The sequence below is a fragment of the Durio zibethinus genome, chromosome 24, assembly GCF_047325235.1.
Source record: "Durio zibethinus cultivar Kanyao isolate XHJ-2024 chromosome 24, ASM4732523v1, whole genome shotgun sequence".
Classification (NCBI taxonomy): Eukaryota; Viridiplantae; Streptophyta; class Magnoliopsida; order Malvales; family Malvaceae; genus Durio; species Durio zibethinus.
The window spans coordinates 4,339,370-4,364,148 of NC_143185.1; the positions used below are offsets into that span (position 1 = coordinate 4,339,370).

Below are 24,779 nucleotides of genomic sequence, written 5' to 3' on the forward strand. Positions count from 1 at the left end.
AGAGAAGTTAGAGAATACTTAGAAAGTTTGGTTTAGTCAGAGAGAAAAGTTAGAAAAAGAATTGATTTGGTTTTAGAAAGAGAAAATGAATTTTTAGAGAGAGAGAATATGAATTGAGAGAAAAAAAATAAAAAATAAAAAAATAAAATGTAATGGAAAAAAATAATGGTTTTAAATAAAAAAACTCCAACAAATCATAGGATAATTAAGTATCATATTTTGAATCTCAAGAGACACTTTCATTTCGACCTTAATTATAAGATATATTTATAAAATTAACCTTATATTAAAACGACTTTTAATATAATTTATTGTTATAATGTTGATTTAATTTTAATAATTAATATTTAAACTCAAATAATTTTAAATACTTAATTATTAAAAAAAATTTTATTGACATATACAAGTTTGTAATAATTATTATTCATTCTATTGTGTTTCCAATGAAATAGTAATTTTAGGTGTATATATAATTTTTTTGTTTGTGTTTATAACTTATTAGGATATACTTTAAAGAGTCAACCGGCTTGTCTGCCAATTTTTTCCAAACTTTTTTGTTTTTTAACGTTACATATATTTATTGAATAAATTTAAATATAAAATCTACTAATTCATAGATAAATTAATTTATTCGTAAGTAAGATATAAAATCAAATTAATAATTATACGTGAGTCCAAAAATTTAGAACAAATATGATGAGACAAATAATATTGTTTATTTTAAATGATTGTAACGTTTCAAAAAAAAATTTTCAACTAGAAAGAGTAGTGATGTAAACATGTAAAACGACCCCTAAAAAAAATAATAATAAAAGGAATTATTCCTATATTTATGAATATCATTTTTTAAGCCACATTCCCAAACCAAACAAATCATGAATATTTAAGGGAGAATTTCAAAAAGGAGTGGTTACCAAGAATATTTACTGATGGATACTATAATTAAAAATAGTTAAGAAAAAGGAAATGCTAATATGTAAAATTTTAAGTAGGAAATGACAATGACTTTTAGGACCTTAATTCAATAGGCATATGATCTTAATTACATGCAATTGTCATATGTACAAACAAGACAAAATATAAATTTATTTAATTAAAAAATATGTACAATATTCTTAAAATATATGTACATAAGTAATTGTCATATACTTAAAAAAGATGCTTATATTTCATTTTTAACATGGCTTTATATTTTAATATGATCCTAACTCTGTATCTAAACATCCTTCGAATAACAAAAATAACAAGAAATTTTTATAAAAATATACATTTGGATATGATGATATGATATTGAAAAATATATAAAAATTTAAAATTTTTTTAAAAAATATATTTTACATTTAATATGCCATTAAAAATTATAATATGATAATTTACGTATTTTATATATATTTGACATAAAATAAATAAATATAAATATACGAATTATTAAACACCAAATAAGATTAGAGGGATATGGTGATTATATTTGACATGTGACAAAGAAAGGTCATCATCTATCCATTATCCGCCTAAGAAATTTAAGTCCTATATATTAACATCAAATGTGAGAGACCATTTTTAATCCCATAACAAATAATTACTTTTAGTTTCTTAATTATGTCCACTTTCCATTTATAAGCTATTACAACTTGCAAGTATAAAATTAGGTTAAAAAGCATTAAAAGATTTTAGAATTGAATTTTTAGATAAATGAAACTTATGAGATAAAGTAAGATTACTTTTAATAGTACAAGTGTGATCTTGCAATAGCCTTTGCCAAGATTCACTGTCTTACTGGGAAAGGAACTTCAAAGTCAAGTGAAGATTCTGAGTCTCCACCATTAATGCCATTGAATTCTATTTCTGAATTCATGTTGGCCATGGCCGTCAGTTCAACCACGTAGAAAAGAAAAATAGCTGATCTCATTAAAGTGATAGAAGAAAAGGATTTGAAAATCGCAAAGCTCATATGTCAAATAAAAATGCAGCAAGACAATGAGCCAACTATGATCAATTGCATTCTCCAGGTCTTACAACAAACAAATCAAATGCCTATTTTTTTTTTTAAGAAATTGAAAGGAGCCTTGGAAACTGAACTGAAGACTCTGAGTTGAATGCATCAACTTCAACATCATTTGCCACATTGTCTATCCAACAATTGCAAGATGATTAAAACATGTTCCTAATTTAAAATTTTAAATATGTATGTAAATAAAAATAAATAAATAAATACGAAAATCAAAAATTAAATTAAATAAAGCAAATATAAAACTAAAAAGAAAAATAAAATTTTCACAATGCAATTTAAATAACCTTTTTTATTTTGTCTGTAAATGTAAAAAGTGTAAAAAATTTCATTTACAAATAAGGTAATTAAAATTAATATTTGAGATTTTGATAAGAAGGTGGCTAGGAATATATTTAAATTAAAAAATATACAAAAAGAAAAAAAAAAAAGAAAAGAAAATGCATGTGCAGAGTACATATTGTGATGTCATGTACCTTGAGCATATAAAAAAATGTGACAGAAATCTAAACTTACATCATCTAGGTTAACTATTAAAAGTGTAAAAGATGTATTTATATTCGTAAGTTATTTGATATCGATTTAAAAAAAAATTAAATTTAATTCGATTATTTTTGAATTGAGATTGAACTTGAATAATTTAATTTATCAAACAAATTAAATTTGAATATTTTAATACTTAATTCAAATTACTTGTAAGGTTATCGAAATTTTTATTTTAATATATATTTTATTATTTTAACTATAGATTATAATTTTATCCTTAAAATAAAAATTCCTAAAACTAGAAGCTTTATCTTTTTCAATCTCACGACTCTCCTCTTCCCCCAGTGGCGCTATCCCTATCTCTTTCAATCTCATGACTTTCCTTTCTCCCCCTCCGGGCGCTATTCCATGGACATGACAAAAAACTTTGTTCCAATGTCTGTGTTTTTCTAGACATCACAAGGAAAGCATATGTTATTCCATTTTTAAAAAGGAATAATGACAAACTAGAATAGGGATAAAGGGTCTTTTCCAAGAGTGATCGTGCTGATACTTAGACTCACCCAATCCAATTCACTTTTTCTTCTTCATTTTTGGTGCATTTGTTTCCATTCAATTTCATTCGATTGATCCCAGCTTTTCTTTGTTTCGGTAAAATCAAAATGGGGTCTTTCAACATTATTTCGCTCCAATACTCATCCAAATCCTGCTGCAAAAGTAGGATTGCAGATTTCTCAAGTGCTTGGGTGAACTATTCGCCTTGGTCTGTGCATATGACGCTCTCAAATCTTTCGGCTTCGAGGGAGAAAGGCCTTCAATGTCCAATTTCTTTAAAGGGGAGAAAATAAAATGTCAATTATCGAAAAATCACAAATTTTTTATCATGATTCGAATAGAAAGAGCTCAAGCTTAGTTTGAGTTTTATTTCGAGTTAAGTTCCCGGCGAACTAAAACATCTTAGTAGCCGGAGGAAAATAAAGCAAAAGCGATTCCCATAGTAACGGCGAGCGAAATGGGAGCAGCCTAAGTTTAAAAAAAAAAATTCAATCAAATTCGAACCAAATTTCAAGTTTTAATTTTTGAGTCGAGTTTGAACTCGAGTATCTTAACATACTAATGCTCAACTCGATTCAATTACATCTCTATTAACTACTACATGAACAATGACATTTTTAGCCCTACATATTAATATTCCTTCCATAATTCATGTCATACATCAACTTTACTTTTACTATTAACTTCAATTCATGATTAATTTCAAGTATGATTTGATTTAAAATTGTAATTCAAAAAATAGAAATTACTTTAATATAATGTATAGATAATATAAAGCCATTATAATATCAAAATCTTTAATTGGAAATTAGATTACCATACTACTAATAATGAAGTTTGAAGATTTAGAATTCACAAAACAAATAAAAAGATAATAAAAAATAAAAATTAGATTAGGGGTGGAATATATGCATCTAGAATGAAGGTAATTAGTAAAAGGGTGTTTCTATTCACTCTTTTTTTTAATTATCTTTAAATAAAATTATTTAATTATCTCTTTTCATTTTAATTTAAAAATTTTTGGATATGTATAGAAAAGGGTTTAAAAAAAAATTAAGTAATTTCATTTAAAAATGATTTTGAAAAAAAAAAAGTGAAAAGAAAAAAAAAAGAGGTTGAAATTGAAGCTCCCTTTGTAAAATTCATAGGCAAAAATATCTCTCCAAACGCCGAAGTTTTTGCAAAAAGTCTCTTCTTTCTCTTTTTCCTTTGTAGTAATTATATATCGTCATGGCGGAAAAACTAAACATTTTTAGTTTGTTGATCTAAGTTGTAATTCTCATTTTTAATTTCGCTGAAAAACATCTAAACAAGTTGGTTTGAAAATTGAGTTGGAAAAGGTGTTATTTGTGGGATGAGCCGTTATGTGTGACATGTTTGCGTAAGACTTGCCTTCCTTTTTGAATGTTTTGAGTGTTTGAGCTTTGAAATTTCCGTGGGCTTGTGGTGGCAGAAGAGAGTAATTGGCAGCAACTGACACGTCCAGTGGGGGACATCTCTCCCGCGACAAACCTTATTAAGGCATTTCCTTTAATCACATTTTTAACAAGAAGACAAGAAGCTTCCGAGCCACCAACCAAAAAAGGTGAACAGTGTCAACAAAAGATTTGTTAAGAAATGAAAAAGACAGGTGTCGAAAAAAGAATCCTCAAAGGATAATCTATACTTGCATTAATATTACCAAATCCAAACAAAAAAAGGAATCAAATCTTCTCACCATCTTCACTCCCTGCATCAAACTTATTAAGCGGATCCCCTAGCATTCTATCGTCGGATTTGCTTCCTTAACCATTTTTATCTCTCTCTTTCTTTTCTTCCCAAAATCTCTTCTTTAAAATCCAGATATCCGTCGCCAACCGATTTCCCCTTACATTTCCGTTCGCCTGCAGGTCATTAGTGGCGGGAACTCTCTCTTCTCTCCCTAGTTTCATATCTTTTGGTGTCCAACCGAGGTATGTCTGTCTATTCAGTTACCTAAAAACCAAAATGTTTTTACATCATCAACTTTCTATCAACAAAATTTTTACTGGTTTTTGGAGGGTAAATCATAAACAAGTTTTTTCCCTTTGATTTGATAGATTGATAATTATGGTTAAAGTTGTCTTATTTCGAATATGTTTAATATTGGATTTTCTTTTGTCTTATATTTAAGTTGGATCTTTTTACCGTTATTGGTTTTAGATTGGATGTTTTAGCATCGCATCAAAGTTCAGATCTGTTTTCTTGTTATTATCTGTTATTTCTGTCTGTTACCGCCGTCTGATACGCGTTTTCTCTGCTTACACGTGATCAACTGATTAGTTTTTGGTTGGATGTTTAACGATTATGATTTATGAACTACCCGCAAGTGGATTTTACAGCCATTAGTCTTTGTTTTGCTTTTTTTTTTTTTGGTGATTCTTTGGGGGTATTTTCAGGTGTGATTTCGCAAATATTTTTGGTGATGATTATTTTGACTATGGTTTTCTGGTGATAATGATGGTATTTATGTCAAAATCGTGTATTTTTGGGCGGTAGGAATTTTTTTGTTCCCTCTGCCCGGTATTTTATAGAGCTAGCTATTGTGGCAAAATTAATTCAAGAATATATGTTAGTCTAACTAAGATTTTTTTAGTCATTTGTAATATTTCAAACATTATTTTAGGAAACTGGCATGGATCTTCTACAATCTTAGTTGATTTCAATTACATTCCTTTTATATGGGCTGACATTTCTTGTTATATAGCCCGAGCTGATAACCTGATCATAGCTTCATGTTTGCCTGACTGTCAGAAAGGTGTCAACTTTTTGGTTGCCACTATTAAAGGGGGTGGAAGAAACAAGCAAGGTCCTGGCGAAGGAGCTCGACGTGGTTCTCTGCCTTTGCAGGGTCAGCCAAGGAGGAAAGGTAATTTCCATTGGAAGAAAGATGATGGCAAAGATAAAGGGATCTGTTTCAAGCCTCATTTTATACTTTTATGAAAGCAAGACCCATGAATTTGCTCAGGAAGTTGATGTGTCCAACACAAAACCAATTACAAACCAGGCGGAAGGCAGAGGATGGTACTCTCTTTCTCTCTCTTATTCTCACTTTTTCTGTTTAATAAACAGTAGTAGTTGAAATTTCCGTTGTGCATACCGAGTAGAGATTGCCTTCCAGCTCCAACCAGATATGATTCTTTTTCAAGTTGTATACTTGAGTTAAAATCTAAGAGGTAAGGAGCATACCACTTGTGTGATTGGGTTCGGACATTGTCTTCCAATTCAACCAATGAATCCCTCTGTTATCACCAGTAATTGCTTATCAAGCTCTTGATTTCCTGAGACAGTGATATTGGCAGTTGGCACATAAAAAACAGTTCATGGTGTAAGTGGATAACTGACTTGATGAAGATTTCTTTTTCATCCATGTATGGAATACCCAAATATGTCTCTGAGTTTATAGTCACTTGGATCTCGAAAATGCCCTTGAACTCATTTTGTTTATCTTCCCTATTGTTGCTGCTAAAAAGCAGTGCCTGACTTCTCAAAATTTATTTTCTGTCCAGAGTTAATTTCTATGTGCATATGTTTCTATGTGCATATGCTTTACCCTTTCGCTGTTAATCCTATTCATTTTGCCAAATAGAATATTTTCATGGGCAAAAGAAATGTATCTCTGGGACCAGCTTGACTAGCTTTAACTTCATGTAGCAATCCACTACTCTGATCCTTTACTAACATGGCAGATAGATCTAAGTGAACGTATAAGAAACAAAATGACTTGTTCCCAAAGATAGATCTTCTGTATATATAACATTGAATATTTTCTCTCGGTACCAATTGTAGTATTTTGCTACGGTGACCTACTTGCTACAGTACTTCCACCTTGGGATGTATTTGTCTAAATAAATATAGAAACATGTATCTTGCATTGCGCTTCTCTGGAAGTTTTATGCTAGCTTATGATTTGCTAAATGTTATAGGTTCTATCCGTTCAAAGTTTGCCTTATGCTGCTTCTGGTGCTTACAAATGGGACAAGAGGTGTTGGAGGTGAAGATATTGGTAGCCCACTAAACCCTGGGAACACAGCAATGAATTCTCTTCTAGTCAACAAAAATCTGAGAGGCCATAAACGAGAGATGTTAGGCAGAGAAGCTGCTGCAACGGATGATAGTATCAACTACAAGGCTTTTCAACGTGGGAACTCTCCACCAAACAACCCAGTGGGCAAGCAAGCCAATCCTCGTCAGAGAACTTGTAACCCTGGTGAATATTGTCGACAAGGTAAAAAAGAAAAGAAGAACTAGCCACACAAAGTACTGTATCTGATATAAAGACATATTAAGGTCATGTTTGATGCATACGATAATAATCATCTTATACTATTTTTGATTTGAATATAAAGAAAGGGATAGAATTGTAAGGAGGATTAATCATCCTCTTGGCATAGGATAATTCAATCTTTCCAAAATATAGAGGATTACTTTTAATCCATGAAATTAAACTTACATGTCTTATTATATTTTTAAAAATTATATCAATAATTTAAATTATACAAACTTTGAGAAGGGATAATTTTGATCAATAAATAAATTATTCTATCATAATCCTTGCAAATATCAAATACAAGATAGTGTAACATTAATCTAATACTAATCATAATATCATCTTATCCTAATCTTATGCACCTAACACACCCTAAGTGTCTGCTTTTATCTCATCGTTGGAATTTTGAAGCCTAGTTAAATCTTTTTGGTAAGTTTAATGCGATCTCTATGTAGCATGACTAGACTTAAGTCATGAACTCCCAGTCTTGGATCCTTCCTTGAGTATCAGTGGCTTCATATATATAGTTCTATTCATTTTTTCTTTCTTTTTTTTTTTTTTTTTGGAGGATATCTATCAATTAGTTTTACTAAGTACTTCTAAGTTAAACAAGGAAAAGACTTATAGCTGGAAAGGAATTCATCCATGATCAAGGCCAAGGATATTTTACCTATTTATTTATCCATTCAACAAAATCCTTAAAGTTTTCGTCAGAGCAACCTGTTTCTCTGATGCTGCTCCTGACAGTTTCCTTGAGAGCCAGAGCTGTTTCTTTATACTTTTCATTGCCTAACAGTTGCTCTAGCTTACTCCTAATTTCTTCTCTTGTAAATTGTAATGATTCCTCTTCCATCTCTGATGAACCCCTATCCAACATTCTAATAGTCACAAATATAGTTCTGGTTGAAGAACTAATCAGCAAATGCCAGCACAAGAAAGGGATTCCATTGCTTTACACCTTCAATTGTTGAGTTCTAACCACAATGGCTTGTAAAGCCAGCAACGGAAAAATGAGCAAGAACCTTCCTTTGAGGTGCCCAACCAACCATTTGCCCTCTAGCAGCTATTCTCTCTTGAAACCCTTCTGGGTTGGCATCATTTCTTCCATCTATTGTATCAGAACACACGACCCAAATAAATGGTCAACCTGTAAGTTCAAGCCCCAGTTTAAGCTCTTGAAATTGAGTTGTCTCAAAAACGGTGAACCTGCCAAATGCAACATAAAGGACTGATTATGGTACCTGTTGGTTCAGCTATTTCAGACAACTTGAATCTTCTCGACTTAAGTTTCCGATTGAGTCTCCAAGCCGGTTTGGTGCCAACAGTGGGCCTATAGCTCTGATCTGTGCAAGGACACAATTTATCTTGCTTTCTGATCCACTCATTTCTTCTATAGGCTCCTTCACTTTCCCTAGCATGACCTGCAAGATTGCTTCTGATATCTTCTCTGGTTGTTTCCTATCCTCTGCTGATCCAAGTCCATCTGGAATCGGTACAAGGCAAATCTGATCACCCACATCTTTCATTGCCAATATATCGAGGGCATTTCTATGATTAAACTCCATGTTAATAATTTGAATCCATGTTTAACTAAGCCTTGCGAAAGCTCCATTAGAGGAATTACATGGCCTTGTGCCGGCTATGGAATCACCAGATTTGTGAATTGTCCATCTTCTTTTCTTGTTTTGCTTCCAAGACTGACATTTGATCTTTGAACTCAATTTTCCATGTAACTTCTATTAGTGACCTGAGGAAACAGCCGGTAGATATTGTCTTCATGTTTTTCCATGTCAGTGGAATCTTGAACTTGGAATCTATACGATTTCTCTTGTTCTTCCTTCCCATTTTAAAATCATGCATTATTTCAGTTTATTATTGATCTCATTTTGTTTGCAATGACCTACTGATCCAGACCTTTTGGATTTATTGGATTTCTTTGTGGCATCTGATAGGCCGAGACTGCACTCTTTTATCTTCATAGAATCCACAATTAAATTTACAATGTATGTATGACCTATGTTGAAAACAACCCTTGTTTTCCTTTATTATTTGGGAATTCACAATCTCAAATTTTGTTTAAAATGAAGTGCATAGCTTAAACATCGGTCATATGGCTGCCAAAAAAACATGGATATCTTACGAAGTTAAGAATATGCGTTTAACAACAGGTTTCTTCAAAAGATGGGAATTTGGACATTTTTTATCCTTGATCATATATATATATATATATATATATTTTTTTTTTCTTTCCTTTTTGCGTGCAGTTCATGACTTTTAATCTCATTGAATCGAAGATTTGGAACCATTTTCAAAGATTTGGGCTCAATCTTGAAACACGAATTTCCTGCCCAAGCTTAATGGACTAAGCCCAGTTTATTTCTAATTCCGGGGGAATAACTATAAAGCCAATCCATTAACTCTTAGAAGCCCAAAATCTTAAAGTTTTGTCATTTAGGACCCTAGTTATATTTTCTTAATTTTGGGGGACAAATCAGATCAATTTCCATTAAAATAATATTTATTTCTATGAAATAAAATTACTTTTATTTCATCTCATACATTAAAGGCCAAAAAAACCTGGGATTTGGGAAGCCAATTCCCACCAAAGAATTATTACCACAACCACTAGCCTGGGTATTACGTGTATTATTTAAAAAATAGTTCTTTATTTTTATTCTGCTTTTTCTCACATCACTTTGCAATCATGAAATAGATTAGATACTGAAAATGACAGATTGGAAAAGGAGTTCGTTATCAAGGAGTTACCCACAACCACGGCTACTTTCAGTCAATTTTTTAAAGAGAATAAGGACAAAAGTACATAGACTCTTCCACTTTTTCAACATAATAAACAAACATTCTTTTGCTGTTATTAAAAGTCCTCTTGTTTTTTATCTAATCTCTGGGATGGCCAATGGGGGATGGGGAGGCTAAGAATCAGTCTCTGAAACTGAAATCTTGTACTTTTCAAAGAAAACAATTACTTTGCATCATAAAGGTGTTATCCAACTTCATGCGATCTCTTTCAGGTAGATCTTTTCTTCCCCACCCCAACTAAAATACAACTCCAAGTCAGCACACACGTGTCTGAAGAAAAGACATTTTCAAGCGCAAAGTAAGAGAAGTTTAACTAAGTAATTATGCGTCAAAGACCATTTGAGAGTCGAGGAGATTAATTTTAGTAAAATTAAAAATAATGATAAAAATAAAATTAATTATTATAATAATTAAATTAAAATTTATGATAATATATGTATTTAAATATAAGAGTAATGATAATGTGAGATAAATTATGATAAAAAATGATTATTAAAGATATTAAATTAAAAATTATATATAATAAAAATTTTAAATTATTTAGTATTGATAAAATTAATAAACAATTATTAAATTTTTTTATGGAAAATTATTAAAAGATATTATTAATAAATAATTAATAATTAACAAAAACAATAATATATCAAATAATATTCTTTATTATTAAATTAAAATTATTTAAATATTTTTAAATAAAAAAGAAAAAATTAAATTGTAGGGGTGATTTTGTATTTACAATAAAAACAAAAGGAAAAAAAATGAATGCCCAATTGGCCAAAATTGGTTAATGAAAAATTGATATAAATCATACTGTGACGATGAAAACCAAATGAAAATTTTTGCAATGTATGGTTAGATTGGCACAAACTCCAATTATAACTGAGGTGAAGCGAAATGGCAGCCTAAGTGGTAGAAATCCCAAGTGGGAAGCCCTGTTACATATCCTAGATTACAAAATTCCAACCACTTGTACTTGCCATAAATATTTCCATCTGCTGCTCAAGTTCAGATTCTCTTATTCAATGATGAATCTTAATATTTAATTTTGAAGGATCAATTAGTATTATATTTTATTATATTTATTAATATAAAAATACATAAATATGCAAAAAATATATTATTAAAAAATAACAAGTTCTTAAAATTATAAAAGAAAATATTACAATGATGACATTAAACATTAAAGAATAATATCTTTTAAATTAATAGTAATATTATTAATTATATAATCTTTCGATGAGATATTTGATATTTCTTGATTCCTTTAATAGTTTGAAATTAAAACAAAAATAACAAATCAATATTTTTATAAGCATAGATAGTTAAAAAATATTTTCATCCAAACAAGAAATATATATATATATATATACTTTTTAAAAAAAGAAGTTAAAAAATTTTCAGATAAAAATCTATGGTAATTTCTAACTTTTAAAAATGATTCTAATATGATTTTTTCTAATTGAAAAATATTATAAGACAACATAAAATAAAGATTTGGAGAAATTAAAAGTGAAATACAATACTCAAGGAAATTTTGTAATTAGCTAAACAGAAAATGAAAAACATCAATAGTCTTGTGGTTTATTAATTGAATATTGTATTTCTAGATTCAATGAACAAGATTCAATCTTTGACAAAGAAAAAACACATTTAACACTTGGTCAAGGCTTAGTATAATTGATAAAGCTAAAAAATTAATTCTATTTTTGGACGTTATTGTGATTTAAAATTTATAACAAATCTCTTGATTTTAAAGATTTATAAATAATAATTAGTGAGTACAATAAATAGACAAATAGAAATGTGAGTAGTAGGTATAATAAATAGAATATAGTAATGTTATTCAACCCCTTTTAAATTACAATACACAAAATTAACGATGAAACTATGATAAATAATATTAACATTTTTGAGTGGGCCATTTTAAATTTAGTTAACATAAATATATATATCTTGGCAAAAAAAAAAAAAAAATACATACATATTCTAAAGACTTTTTTTTTCAAAATTTTAAGGGGCCAAGGCTTCCTTCCGCTCTTCTTGCTATACGTCCCTACTCTTGTCCTTCTAGCTGATAACAAAATAAACCTGAAAGAGTGAAAAAGAAAAGGAAGATAGGAAAGAAAACCAACCAAGGCAAAAATGCAAATATTATCCACGTTTTAGGCAAAGCTAAATTCCACTATTTATGTAATAAGTAAAAGACATTCATACTGATAATCCTTTTACTTTTTTTTTTAAAAGATACTTAGAATACTCCTATTCTCCTGAGACTTTAATGAAAATATATAAGAAACAATATTTACTTTCTAAAAAATGATAGCAATGGCCTTAACTCAAAATAACCAAGGGTCTCAGTACAAGGTTGACATGTCCAACGCTCTATCATGCATTCTTATCTTCTTTACTTGCCAACACTAAGATTAGTGAAGAGAGAAATTGTGGAGAGATGTGTTGATATGGCATGTGGAGAATAGATGAACACAAGATTCAATTTGAGAAAGGATCAATTAAATCATCATCATATTAAAAAACATTGTACCCTTTCAAGTAGATTCCTAGGCATTAAAAGTGCTGTGACATACCTCTGTGGATTACAGACAATAATGCAGCTTTAGAGGTATCTCTTTGTACTAGGATATGAAATCTAGCAAAACGGTTGATGACAAAAAAATGTTCTAGCTTTTGACATTTCACTTTAATGTCTAAAACTAGCACTTTCTTATCCAATCTGCATAAACAAATAGTATCATGTAAAGAACATCATAAAGTTATAGACACAATTTTTCCATCAAATGAAGAAAATTAATATCAATTATGCAAAAGGGCATTAAATATGAGAAATGAAAGTAGTAGTTCTTATAAAATGCACTCTTTTATTTTAGGAGATGCGATTCTAAAATCCACATCATCATTTACATTAACATATAATTTGATATTATATTACCATTCATCAAATGATGGTAAGAAAGTAAGTGAAAATAAAGCAAGAAATAAGTTCAATTTATCAAATGTAAGGAACCTTTTCTTTAGGAGTTGGAATGACAGGTCTTGGTTAATTCATTTGTATATTATGTGATTGTGATCAAACATTCATAGTTCAACATAAGGGGCATAAATGCAACCATAATTTTTGTTTTGTGTAACTTAATAAGTGCATTTCTCTATTATAAGAACAAGAGTGGTTGCCAAATATGTAGAAATTCATTAATAGAGTACATACCTTTGGAAATTATTTTCTAGTTTTTTAGATTTATCAGTAAAATCTTCCATGACTTTTAAATTTTTAGATTCAACACATGGATAATATTTAAAGGTACTAAATTCCATTATTATCAAACTAGGAGCACACTCACCTTCTCATACAACCAATTTATGGCCTCAGCCTATTCTTGTTCTGACACAATATGGAAATAAATATAACTTAAAATTAACTCCATGAACAAATAAGAAATCAATAATTTACACAAGTAACCAAGAAAATAGAGGGACAGAATAAAAAGACAAAAGGAATATAAATTGAAAATTTTCCAATCTCTGTAGCCAATATGAGTAGTGACTATAAACTATTAATAATCAAGGAAACTATCACTTGTATTTAAGCAATGTTTTTGTGAATGTTTTTCTCTTTGAGAGAAACTGGTTGATTAGGAAAAATCTATCATATCAAAAGACATTTTGCAGCGGTGACCTTTCTTTTCCTGCCTAAATTTCTCTATAAACACCTTTATTAGAGTTTATACTACTATTTGTGGGATTCATAGAAAGGGGTAAGCCGGTAGGAACTTTTAGAGGTTCTAAAACAAAAGGATTGTATTGAGTTGGTAAAGTTGTCCATGCATTTTGCATTGTTGAAAATTTACCCTTCTTTGAAATGCTTGACATGAAAAAAGGCTAAGATACTTGTGAAGCTTCTGAAATTGTAAATTGTTGACCAAAATGATTGGAAGAAGTCTGTCAAAAAGTATATTGAAAAGTGGTAAGGTTAAAAAGATGATTCATACTAGCATTTAATAATGTCACTTGTAATGATTGGGATGTCATAGGTGAATTAGGCATGGGTTACATTTGTGTTTGATTTCTCAGATGAAGAAGAATGGATGTAAAGGTGGTAGTAGCACTCTCCTACATGGTTGAGTAAGATGAGACATATTTATTCAAATGTACTTGATTTACCATCCAAATGTACTCTTTGGGAGAACTCATGTGTTAAAGGTAAATGTTAATAAAATATAAAGAAGCTACCCATGTTTGATTGACCTGTCATAATTTTAGATAACTTAGAGTCCATGATAAGCTTTTTGATTTGAAAAAAAGTTTAAATTTGGTAGCTATCGAGATAAAAAAGCAAACCTTAAATCAAACCCTTGAAAAATAAAAAATGGGTTTTATAGTTGAGCAAAAAATATATGAGTTTCTACTTTCAAAACTTTAGCCAATGAATTAGACACTATAAAGCCAGAATGTACCATAACACCAGCCTCCCTCAAAGGTTAACCTCGTGAAGTAGCTCAGGCATATTTTGATTATGTAGGTTTAGTCATCAAAAATAATATACTTAAGTGACCTTGTTAATGATGTTTTTGGTTGTCTTAGCTAGAGAAAAGTTGGTTGGAAGATGAAGTGAGGTGACCAGAACTTGCAGTCAAAAAACACATTTAGAAGAACTAAAGCTAGTTCTTCAGTATGCACTTTATAGCTTAAGTCAATAAAATGTTTAAGATTAGGTAGAAAAGAAGGTGAAATGTGTTGAAGATGTTACAATGGATGAAAAATACTTAAGTCTTACATACCTAGATATTTTTTTTTACCTTATATATGAGATAAAAAATAGTGACTTGACTAAGACAGTTGACAATTGATGGTGAGTCTATGTGATGCTCAAGAAGGGTTTACGTGACTAACTATGAATATTTAATGATCACAACCAAGTATGAGACACATTTAATGGTCCTATGTAAGTTGGAGGCTAAGTGTTTAGTTTTAAAGTGATGCTTTGATAGGTTATTAGTAAAGGTGTCAAGTAAGCCCTTTCTGGCAAACAGTGAACTAGTTCTTAAAGCGATGTGATATGATAGTTAGGCATGTGTTGGCTAGGGGACCCAAAAAGTTAACTTTGTTGACCAAGTAAATAGGCACAATAATTACCCTCAAAACTTGAAAAGGGTTATAAATTGACCTTCTTTGGATGATTGAATAAAATCTATAAAAATAAAGTTGGCAAAGAGGTAATGTTTTTGTGAGCTATGTTAATAACATGTTTCTACTGGGTGAAAAGTAATCTCTTGGCAAACCATTTCGAATGCATCCTTTCAAGGTGAATGATTAGTTTTTTTAACGAGCTGTATTGATGATGTGTCCCTACATGAAGAATGCTTTCTTAGTGAATTGTGTTAGTGGTCGAGGCACAAAAAATAGTAAGTGAGGACTTAAAAAAATTTATATGTAAAAATTGATGCTTTCTACAGAATTTGCATAGATAAAGTGCATTTGTTAGGGCGATGTAGGACACGTTTTCGTGTTTTTAAATGGTGCAATTGTTCAAAACCATGATGTGTTGGGATTGAAGAATGGTCAAGTGTAATTAATGGCTTTAAAATTTAAATTAAAGCAATTTTTTAAGAGGGAATAAATATGTCTGTTTTGAAGAGAATGGTAACTAAAGGATAAGGTTTAAAGAGGATTAATTTGGACTATTTGTGAATTGATTGAAATGATTCAAATTGTTGCCATTTCAGAAGTGTCATTTAATGGTTGAAATAGTTTCAATTGGTACCATTTCACTTATGTTGTTTGGCTAAGTATAAATGGAAAACTTGAAAATTTTCAAGCTTAATTTTGCTATTTTTCTAGTAAGAGAACTTTGTTGCTTGCATGTTTTTCTGTTATCTTCTCTGTGTTTATTGTAAGAAATCTTTTATGGGTAAGTAATTTTAATTTGTTTATTGTTCTCATTATTGTTTCTAAAAAAATGATGACACCAAAAAAAAGGATTGTTATTGAGAGTTCTAGTAACGATGAAAGGGCTAGGGTATTGACCATCAACATTAATGGCCAAGGTAGGGGAAAGGTAGTGTAAGGGGCATCGTGATTTGAGATGTGTAGGATCCCTTAATTGACATTAACACTTTAAGTACTACCATAAGAAAAGAAAAAAAAAAAAGCAAAAAGGTTGTCATGGAGAAGCCTAAAGACTTGGTTTCAAGGATGTGGCCACCAAATGCCTATCTTTTTAATGCAATACGAATCATGGCAAAGTCGATGCTGGATTATGTAACTTTCAACCCTTACAATTCTATGTATGAGCTTTTCATGCTGCCACCAAATTTCAACATCAATTAAGTGAGAGACTTTAAGGGAATGGTAGGTCCTACCTACATAAATTTAAGCATAGGTTTTGTCTCCCATTACATCTCTTATTCCACTTGATGCTTGCCACATTCAATGTAGCGGCATCCTAAATAGCACCAAAGGCCTAGGTGATTTTAGTAATTTATCTTATCTACTATAAATTAAAAAATGGGTGCACTCAGTGAATGTGATGTTGGCACTTCAAGGAGATCAATGATTGGTTGTACTATCTCCTAGCATATGAAGTCTTACATAGTAAAACTACCTTCCAATAGCCATTTCTATTATGATAGATATGTGGTGGCACTTATAAAGATTTTTGGTGTATGGTTTTAGTTCAAAATTAGATGGTTTTATGCCAACGCACTGACCAAAGGAATGCTTGAGCTTGAGGATGATGAGGCCAAGTAAGTTCATGTCTTAAAGGATGCCAAAATATCATACTTAGAGCTAGCCAAGCATGAAAACATCTGTAACTACTACTTGGTCCCAAGTTAAGACCAGAACTTGGCTACTATTGTCTAAAAGATGCTACATGATAATAAAGGTGAAAAAGAATAAGCAGCCAAGGACAAGGAAAAAGGGGCTCCTTAAGGTAAAAAATATAAGTCCATTGTTGAATTGTTTTATATGTTACATTAGTGCTTTAGTTGGTTGATGTTGCTGACTAACATGAAATTGCTAAATTATGCATTATTTAACTTGTAAAATTGTTATGTTGTTAGAGTAAAGAGGGCAGCTATGAAAACTAAAAAACATAAAGCTCATCAAAAGGGTCCCTCTACCAGTGGTGTGTAGTAAGAATCTATTGAGAGATTAGTTGAAACTAACCTCACTAGCATGTAGAGTATTGAAAGGGGTCAAGGTGTTGAGTTGGCAGGAGGTTTTGGAGAGAGTGAAGAAGTGAGAGTGCTCGATGCTAGGGTCTTTTTTTAGAGTAATTATTATTATTATTACTGACTTTACTAGTAGTTGATTAATTCTAATTGCTGTGTGTTTGTTTTACAAATATAGATCATGTTATTAAAATACAAAATATGCTTTAATAGGAAAAGTAAATGGGGAATAGGTCTCTACATGTTAGTTTCTCTTTTATAAAAAGATAGGCAGTAGAAAGCTTTAATGCGCCAAGTAATTCCCATGTACTTGCACTAACTACTCTTGCTCTAATAGTGCTTGCTACCATAATTGCATGTATACCAATTGCTACCTTTATTACTCCACCAATGCCTAAACATGTAGGTATGGTGCCTAAGCTTATAATAATTAAGCCAAAGCTTACAACAACCATTACTGCCCTAGCAACCATAGCTTTTACTGTTATGTTGCCCCTTTTACCATCCATTAGCATGCCCTCGATGGTGATCAATATTGACGCTAGTATGCCCACTAATGACCAAGTAGAGGCTAGTCTAAGAGCTATTCTGCTGGCCACAAGTACTTTGGTGATTGTTTAGATAGAATGTCCTTTGCTAATTTTAAGACAATAAACCAGAGGCCAACCACCATTTTCCATTTGAGACTGCATGCTTATGGGCCACCACCAGTCTTTCTAAGTTTGCAAGAAACAAGGTGTAGTAGTTTCTAATACTTAACAACCTATAAGTTGAGTTATGTTTGGCTGTTAATGTAAGCAATGGATGGTGGTTTTATCTATTGTGTTGATGTCTTATTTTATAAGATTACTTAGTTAATGTATTTGTGTTTTTTTACAATTGTTGATAATAAAGTAGACCTCTAGGGAAAGTAAAGTTGCCAGTGGATGAATTACACATCAAAAGAGAGAGAGGTAAAAAAAAAGAGCTAACTAGATAGTATTGGTCAAGAAGAGAGAGGCCTCCATTAAGAGGTTAGAGACTTTAATTTCTTTCTATATAAAAAAATTGAAAAATTAGAGATGCAGTTGAAGAAGACCACTAGTAGAAACCTAGCTCTATAGTAATTATTAGATAAGATAAGTGCCTGCTTTAAGGAGTTGAAATGAAAAACAAATAAGTTACATAATGAATAGGTAATGGCCACTATGCACCAACTAAGCATAGGTAGAGAGGGATCATGCTTTGATACACACTTTACAATTGAAAAAAGAGCAGGCCAAGATAGAAAAAAAGTGTATAGTATCTTTTAAAAGGCTAAATGAGAAAAAAGATGAGTGGACTAAGGTTTACTTAGCCATCGATGAGTAGTATAAGCTGTTAGCCTTACATCAGGTATAGCTTCACTTAAGGCTATTAGATTTTATGGGGTAGATGCCACTAAAGGATTTCAATGTTGAGTTCATAGAAAATACGACCTTCTCGAGTAAGGGTGTTTAAAAGAATGAGTGGATTCTTGATGGGCCTTGACTTAAACGCCCTGCTTGTTTTAATTGGTGATCTTCAGGTTAGCAGTTTATATGTAAAACCTACCCTTGTGAGCCATAAAAATGATATGGTTGCTCCCCCTGGTGAGCCTATGATCATGCTAACTAAAGAGGCTTCTACTCTTGCTATTGATTGTGGCCTTCCTTTTGATGCTACTTTTTAAGATTTTATGTTTTTGCACACATTATGTATTTTTCTTTTGGCACTTGTCCATTATAATTTGCATTTCAAGCCTTTATACTTACTGTAATAGTAATAAAGATTAAAGTTTTACAGGAAATCTTGTCTCCATTTATACTATTTTTATTACTTAACTACTTTATGATATTTGTCAAGATTAGGTAAAAATGACTAAGTTAAAAATTTTTCACAATACTACTTTGTCTTTCTATTTGGATGCCTTAACTTATAACAATCGCAAACTTAGCACCAAAATGGCAAGCTTGGTTTCGACCAATATGTGTACCTTAAACTTAAAACTAAATATTTGAAAATACTGATTTTTGTACCAATGAAAGTTGCTCACTTTAGACTAAGTTCAATAAAAGATTAAGTGACTTGGGTAATTATCATAAGATAGTGTGTGTGATAAAAGTTTATACACCCTGAACTGACTTGTTTCCAAATTGCCAATAATGTAAGTGAACTTAATCACTTTGATTTGTTGAGTATTCTATATATTAAAAAGGTCATGCCTCTGGTATTTTCTAACTTGTGCAAGAATTTATTTAAGTATTTCATAAAGTGATGTTGTGATGCTTAAGAAATTAAAAGAAACTTTACTTGAAGAAAAATGTAGCATAATATTACTTAAGCATAATTGTTTTCATGTAGAAACAAAATGGCTTTTTAAAAATAACAAGTATATGTACTTGTTTGTCAGATAGTTCATTTATTATGATCTTGTCATGGCATATGGGTCTCGTTTAATCATGTTGGCATAAAAGTTATAATGCTTAGGTAAAAATGATGCATTGGGTGCATTGAGCATGTTTCCATAGAAAGCTTTAATGTAATAAATGATGGTGCGTAAGGTATGTTAGACGTGTTGGTGTAAACCGTTAATACAATAGAGTAGTGGTGTGTAATGTGCATTGACTGTGTTGGTATAGAGCCTTAATGTGATAGAAAAGTAGCATGTAGGGCATGTTAAATGTGTTACCATAAAGCTTTAACGCAATAAAGTAACAACACACAGGACATGTTAAGTATGTTAGAATAGAGCCTTAATGCAATAGAGTAGTAGTGCGAAAAACACGTTAAGCATGTTGGTGTAAAACCTTAACACAATAAAGTAGAAAGACGTAGCGCATGTTGAGTGTGTTGGCATAAGAGCCTTAATGCAAGGTAAAAATGGCATACATTGTGTGTTGAGCATATTGGCGTGTGAGCCTTAACCTAAGGTAAACATGAAATATGATTGGAATACGGCGATAAAGTACCATTTTTCTTCATTAAGATTTTCCTATACATGAGTTTTCTCAAAAGAAGGGGGTTGATGAAACCCAAATATACAAATTAAAATAAACATAAATAGAAAAAAATACTTTACAAATTTAAAAAACTTAGTGATAGATGCTTGTTAGATGTAGCTTTTCTTCAAGTCGATGGCATTCAACATCCTCATATCGGGTTACCCTCTTATCTTCTAGTCTATAAGCTTTAAATTTAATGGTAGTAAAAATTCTATATGATCCTTCCCATTTTAGTGATAACTTTTTTCTTTCCCCAACTAGTTTACTAGTTCTATAGTTTCAAAGTACCAAGTCACCTATTTGAAAATGTTTATACTTGATTCAGGAGTTGTAATATTTGACAATCCGTTGGGCTTTGACGGCCATCTAAAATTCAGCTAGATTTTTTTTCTTACAATAAATTAGGTTGGCTTTCAAGGCTTTTTCATTTTGTTCAGGGTTAGAGTGTGCTGTTCATAGTGTGTTTATGCCCATTTCAATAGATATCATCATATTTGTTCCATAAGTCAAAATGAAAGGCATTTTTCCTTTTGCTAAGTGATCTATAATTTGGATCGTCCAATAAGGCTTCTTCCACTTAAGCCCTTTTTGCCTTGTCAAGCTTTTTTTTTAGGGTAATTAATATTTTTTATTTATAGACTTTACCTAACCATTGGTTTGAGGATAAGCCACCTAGTTATGCATAAAGGCTATCTTGAAGTTTTGGTAGAATCATTTCAATTTGTCAGCCTGAAACTATGTGCCATTATTTGTCATAATGCTTGAGGAAACCACATCTATATAATATGTACTTTTATATAAAATCTTCCATATTCTTAACAGTAATGGTGGCTAGAGGTTCTATTTTAACCCATTTAGTGAAGTAGTCACAAGCTACAATCATAAATTTCTTTTAGGTGATCACCACAGGGAAGGGACCAAGGATGCTAATGTCCTACCATGTAAATGGCTATAGCTTAAAGATTTGGTTAAGTGCTTTTGTTGGTTACTGTAAGACTTTGGTAAACCTTTGACATTTGTCACACTTTTTAACCAATTCTATTGAGTATTTCTTCATTATGGACTAATAATAACTTTATTGTAATACTTTCTACACAAGTGGTCACCCACTTATGTGGTTACTACACACCCATTCATGAATTTCTTTTAGAACATACTATGCTTCATATGGTGATAAACATATGAAAAGAGGGCTTGAGAAAGTTTTCTTGTAAAGGATATTTTTTAATAGTGCAAATTGAGCTGCTCTCTTATTAATTTTTTTACTTTTTGTAAAGTTAGAAGGGGCTCTTTTTTGAAATATGCTTTGATAAAGGTCATTAAGTGTCTTATTCTTCTATACATAAGATAAGGGCTTGTAAGTATTAAAGCATTAGTAAATACCTAAACAAGATTTTACCATGCTATTTTATCTTAATAGAGCCATAAGTTTGGACAATGAGTCATCCCTAGTGTTATTAGAATGAAGGCCTTGTTTGAGGGTTAGTATTTTAAAAGACTAGCTAAATTGGCAAATGATAGCATGGTGATTTGTAGTGTGGGATCTCTATCTTCATACTCACTATTTACCTAACGGGTAACCAACTATAAATCTGTGTACATAATTAGATCTTTCACATTTAGGCTAGCTGTCAACTTTAGCCTTTCAGTTAGTGCCTCACATTTAGTTGCAATATTAAAGACAAAAGAACCAAAAGATAGGCTATAATGCCATTCTTGACCATGAGGGCTCAATAACAAAATCCTTATACCACAGCCAGATTACCATATAGAACCATCGATATATAGCATCTAGGATTACTTTAGTAAGGGGCCTGATATTTAAGGCATTAGATGATCTAGGGGTGAGTTATGAGTCTCCATTGGCTTATTTGTTTCTTTTGTCTTTACTTGTTTTGGTGGTTAAGGTTGGGGCTTTTCATTATGCTTTGATGGGGATTCGACTTTAAGTGTGAAAAAACACTCAGCGAGAAAATCTGCAAGAGCTTGGGATTTGATAATCTTTCTAAGCTTATTCTCAATGTGAAACTTGTTGAGTTCAACATTGCTCTTTGTCATTCTACCAAAACTATTTATCTTATACAATATCTCTTTGAGAATCTAATAAATGAACACGATTATAGCATGCACTTGAAATATTACCTTAGTCAACGGGTGACTACTATTACAACAAAGGCAATCCTTTCAACCAAGTAGACATACAATGGTTAGCTAGGGACAAGATTAGCAAATAAGGGATATGAGTGGAGGTATTGCTTCAATTTTTTAAAAGTTTTCTAACACTGATCATCTCACTTGAACTTACTAGCATTTTTAAAAGACTTTGAAAAATGGTAAGTACTTGTCAACTAGCTTGGATACAAATCTATTGAGGGTTGCCACTCGCACTATTAATCATTGCTTCTTTTTGGTTGTCTGCAGAGGATTCATATACAAGATAGTCGTTACATTCTCAAAATTTGATTTAATGCCTCTATTAGAAATCATAAACCCAAGAAACTTGCGTACTTTCACACTAACAGTACATTTAGTAGGGTTCAACTTAATGTTGTATTGACGCAAGATTGTGAAAGCTTATGCTAGGTCCTATACATGCTATTCTAAGGAGGTGCTCTTTATTGGCATGTCATCTACATATACCTCTTAGGGCCACTCAATTTGCTTTTTGAAAATTTTATTAACCAACCTTTAGTAAGTGGCTTCTACATTTTTAAGTTTAAAAGGTATGACTATATAGCAAAATAAACCATCTTTAGTTATGAAAGATGTCTTTTTTTGGTCAGACCTAGCCAATTTGATTTGGTTATATCCTGAAAATATATCCATAAACCTTAAATATTTGTACCCACAGAGGAGTCCACCAACCGATCAATATAAGGTAGAGGAAAAGTATTTTTAAGGCAGGCCTTGTTCAAATCAATGAAGTCTATACACATCTATAATTTGCCATTTGCTTTTTTCATCATTACAACATTGGTAAGCTATTGTGGATATTTTACCTCCCTAATCTAACAAACAACCAATAACTTATCAATTTTTTCCCTAATCGCTTGCATCTGTTCAGAGGTAAAATGCCTTTTCTTCTACTTTACTGGCTTGGCTATTGGGTTTACATTCAATTATGAGTAATGACACGTTTATCCTATGCCTACATTTTTGAAACAAAGCTAGAAAAGATATGTACATCATGTTACAAGAATGATGCAACATACCTTTTACTTGAGGTCCAATAAAGAACCCATTTGGGTGATTGACTTTGGCTTAGAAGGATACAATTGCACTGGCATTGTTTACTTGACAATATGAACCATATATTTTTTAGTCTCATTGTGGACGTTTAAGCTATCAATACTGAGGGTTTAGGTAACAACAAAGTTTATGAGATATACTGAGGGTAAGGGTTAGGTTATGATTCAGGCTATTCGATTGGCACAGATTCTATTTTTATTGCTCTATCTTTTTTTTTTTGTTAGTTGAAGGCTTAACAAATGGCATTGATGGGCTGTGACTTGATTAACTTTCATGAATTCAACCATGATAGATGTGAGAAACTTGACTTTCAAATAATAAATGATTGTAAGCATCTTTTTTTTTTTCATTAGTGGCTTGTCAAAAATTAAATTATATGCTGAAGGTTGGTTAACGACAAAAAAATTTACCATTATGATGAGTGTATGCTCACCATCTTTCATGGTAATTGACAGAGTGATGGACATTTTTCTCGATAATGGGTTGGTTTACAAAATCAAATACGAGCCCCAATTGCTTTAGGTCACTATCTGTGAATCCCATCTGTTTAAATGCTTGGCACTGGATGAGGTTTATCACACTTCCATTATCCACTAAGATGTTTTACATCTAAAAGTTAACAATGGTCCTTGAAACTACTATAGGGTCATTGCCATTATCAATTAGGATATTTGTATAATCTTTTAAAAACTTCATCCTTCAGTCTTCTAGTCTCTATTTTCTAAGTGCCAATTCAATGGCGATGAAACTACACAAGTGGAATTTGAGCTTTGACTTATTATTGGCTTAGTCTTCTACTACTATTATGATGACATGGATTATTTTTTGAACAGGACATTTACCTACTGTCTTTATTTGGCAAGCTTATTTTTCTTAATGAGAAAAACCCTTATCTTCTTGAAAGGCAGACATGTCTCTTAGAGGGCATGATAATGGATTATTATGATGCTTATCATAGAAAATAGGTTGGCTATTAATCAAGCTCTCTAATCTTTTCATCTCTTTTTGGAAGGCTATGCACTCGTTTATAGAGTGTCGCCTAATTGAATGGTAGTTGTAGTATTTTTTTCATAAAGGTTGGTTGTCCAATTGTTAGGGGGTGGGCTTCGCCTGTCTAGGTCTTTAGTTAGTTCTTTGGGCTAGCGATTGAGTGATGGCATTGAGGGTTTGGTTTGAGGCTTAGTAAT

At 31.3% G+C, this 24,779-nt stretch overlaps 1 protein-coding gene and 1 pseudogene across 1 annotated transcript; one reads left to right on the forward strand and one right to left on the reverse strand.

The window, feature by feature from the left end:
• The first annotated feature begins 4,770 nt into the window (after positions 1-4,770).
• On the forward strand, positions 4,771-7,458 carry LOC111316744 (uncharacterized). Its single transcript, XM_089753967.1, has 3 exons — positions 4,771-5,001; positions 5,822-6,091; positions 6,994-7,458. Exons 2-3 carry the CDS (start codon positions 5,958-5,960, stop codon positions 7,316-7,318), a joined length of 459 nt encoding a protein of 152 aa, XP_089610093.1. The 5' UTR covers positions 4,771-5,001; positions 5,822-5,957; the 3' UTR covers positions 7,319-7,458.
• Positions 7,459-8,007: 549 nt separating this feature from the next.
• LOC149511868 (UDP-glycosyltransferase 83A1-like) lies at positions 8,008-8,902 on the reverse strand (annotated as a pseudogene).
• Positions 8,903-24,779: the final 15,877 nt, after the last annotated feature.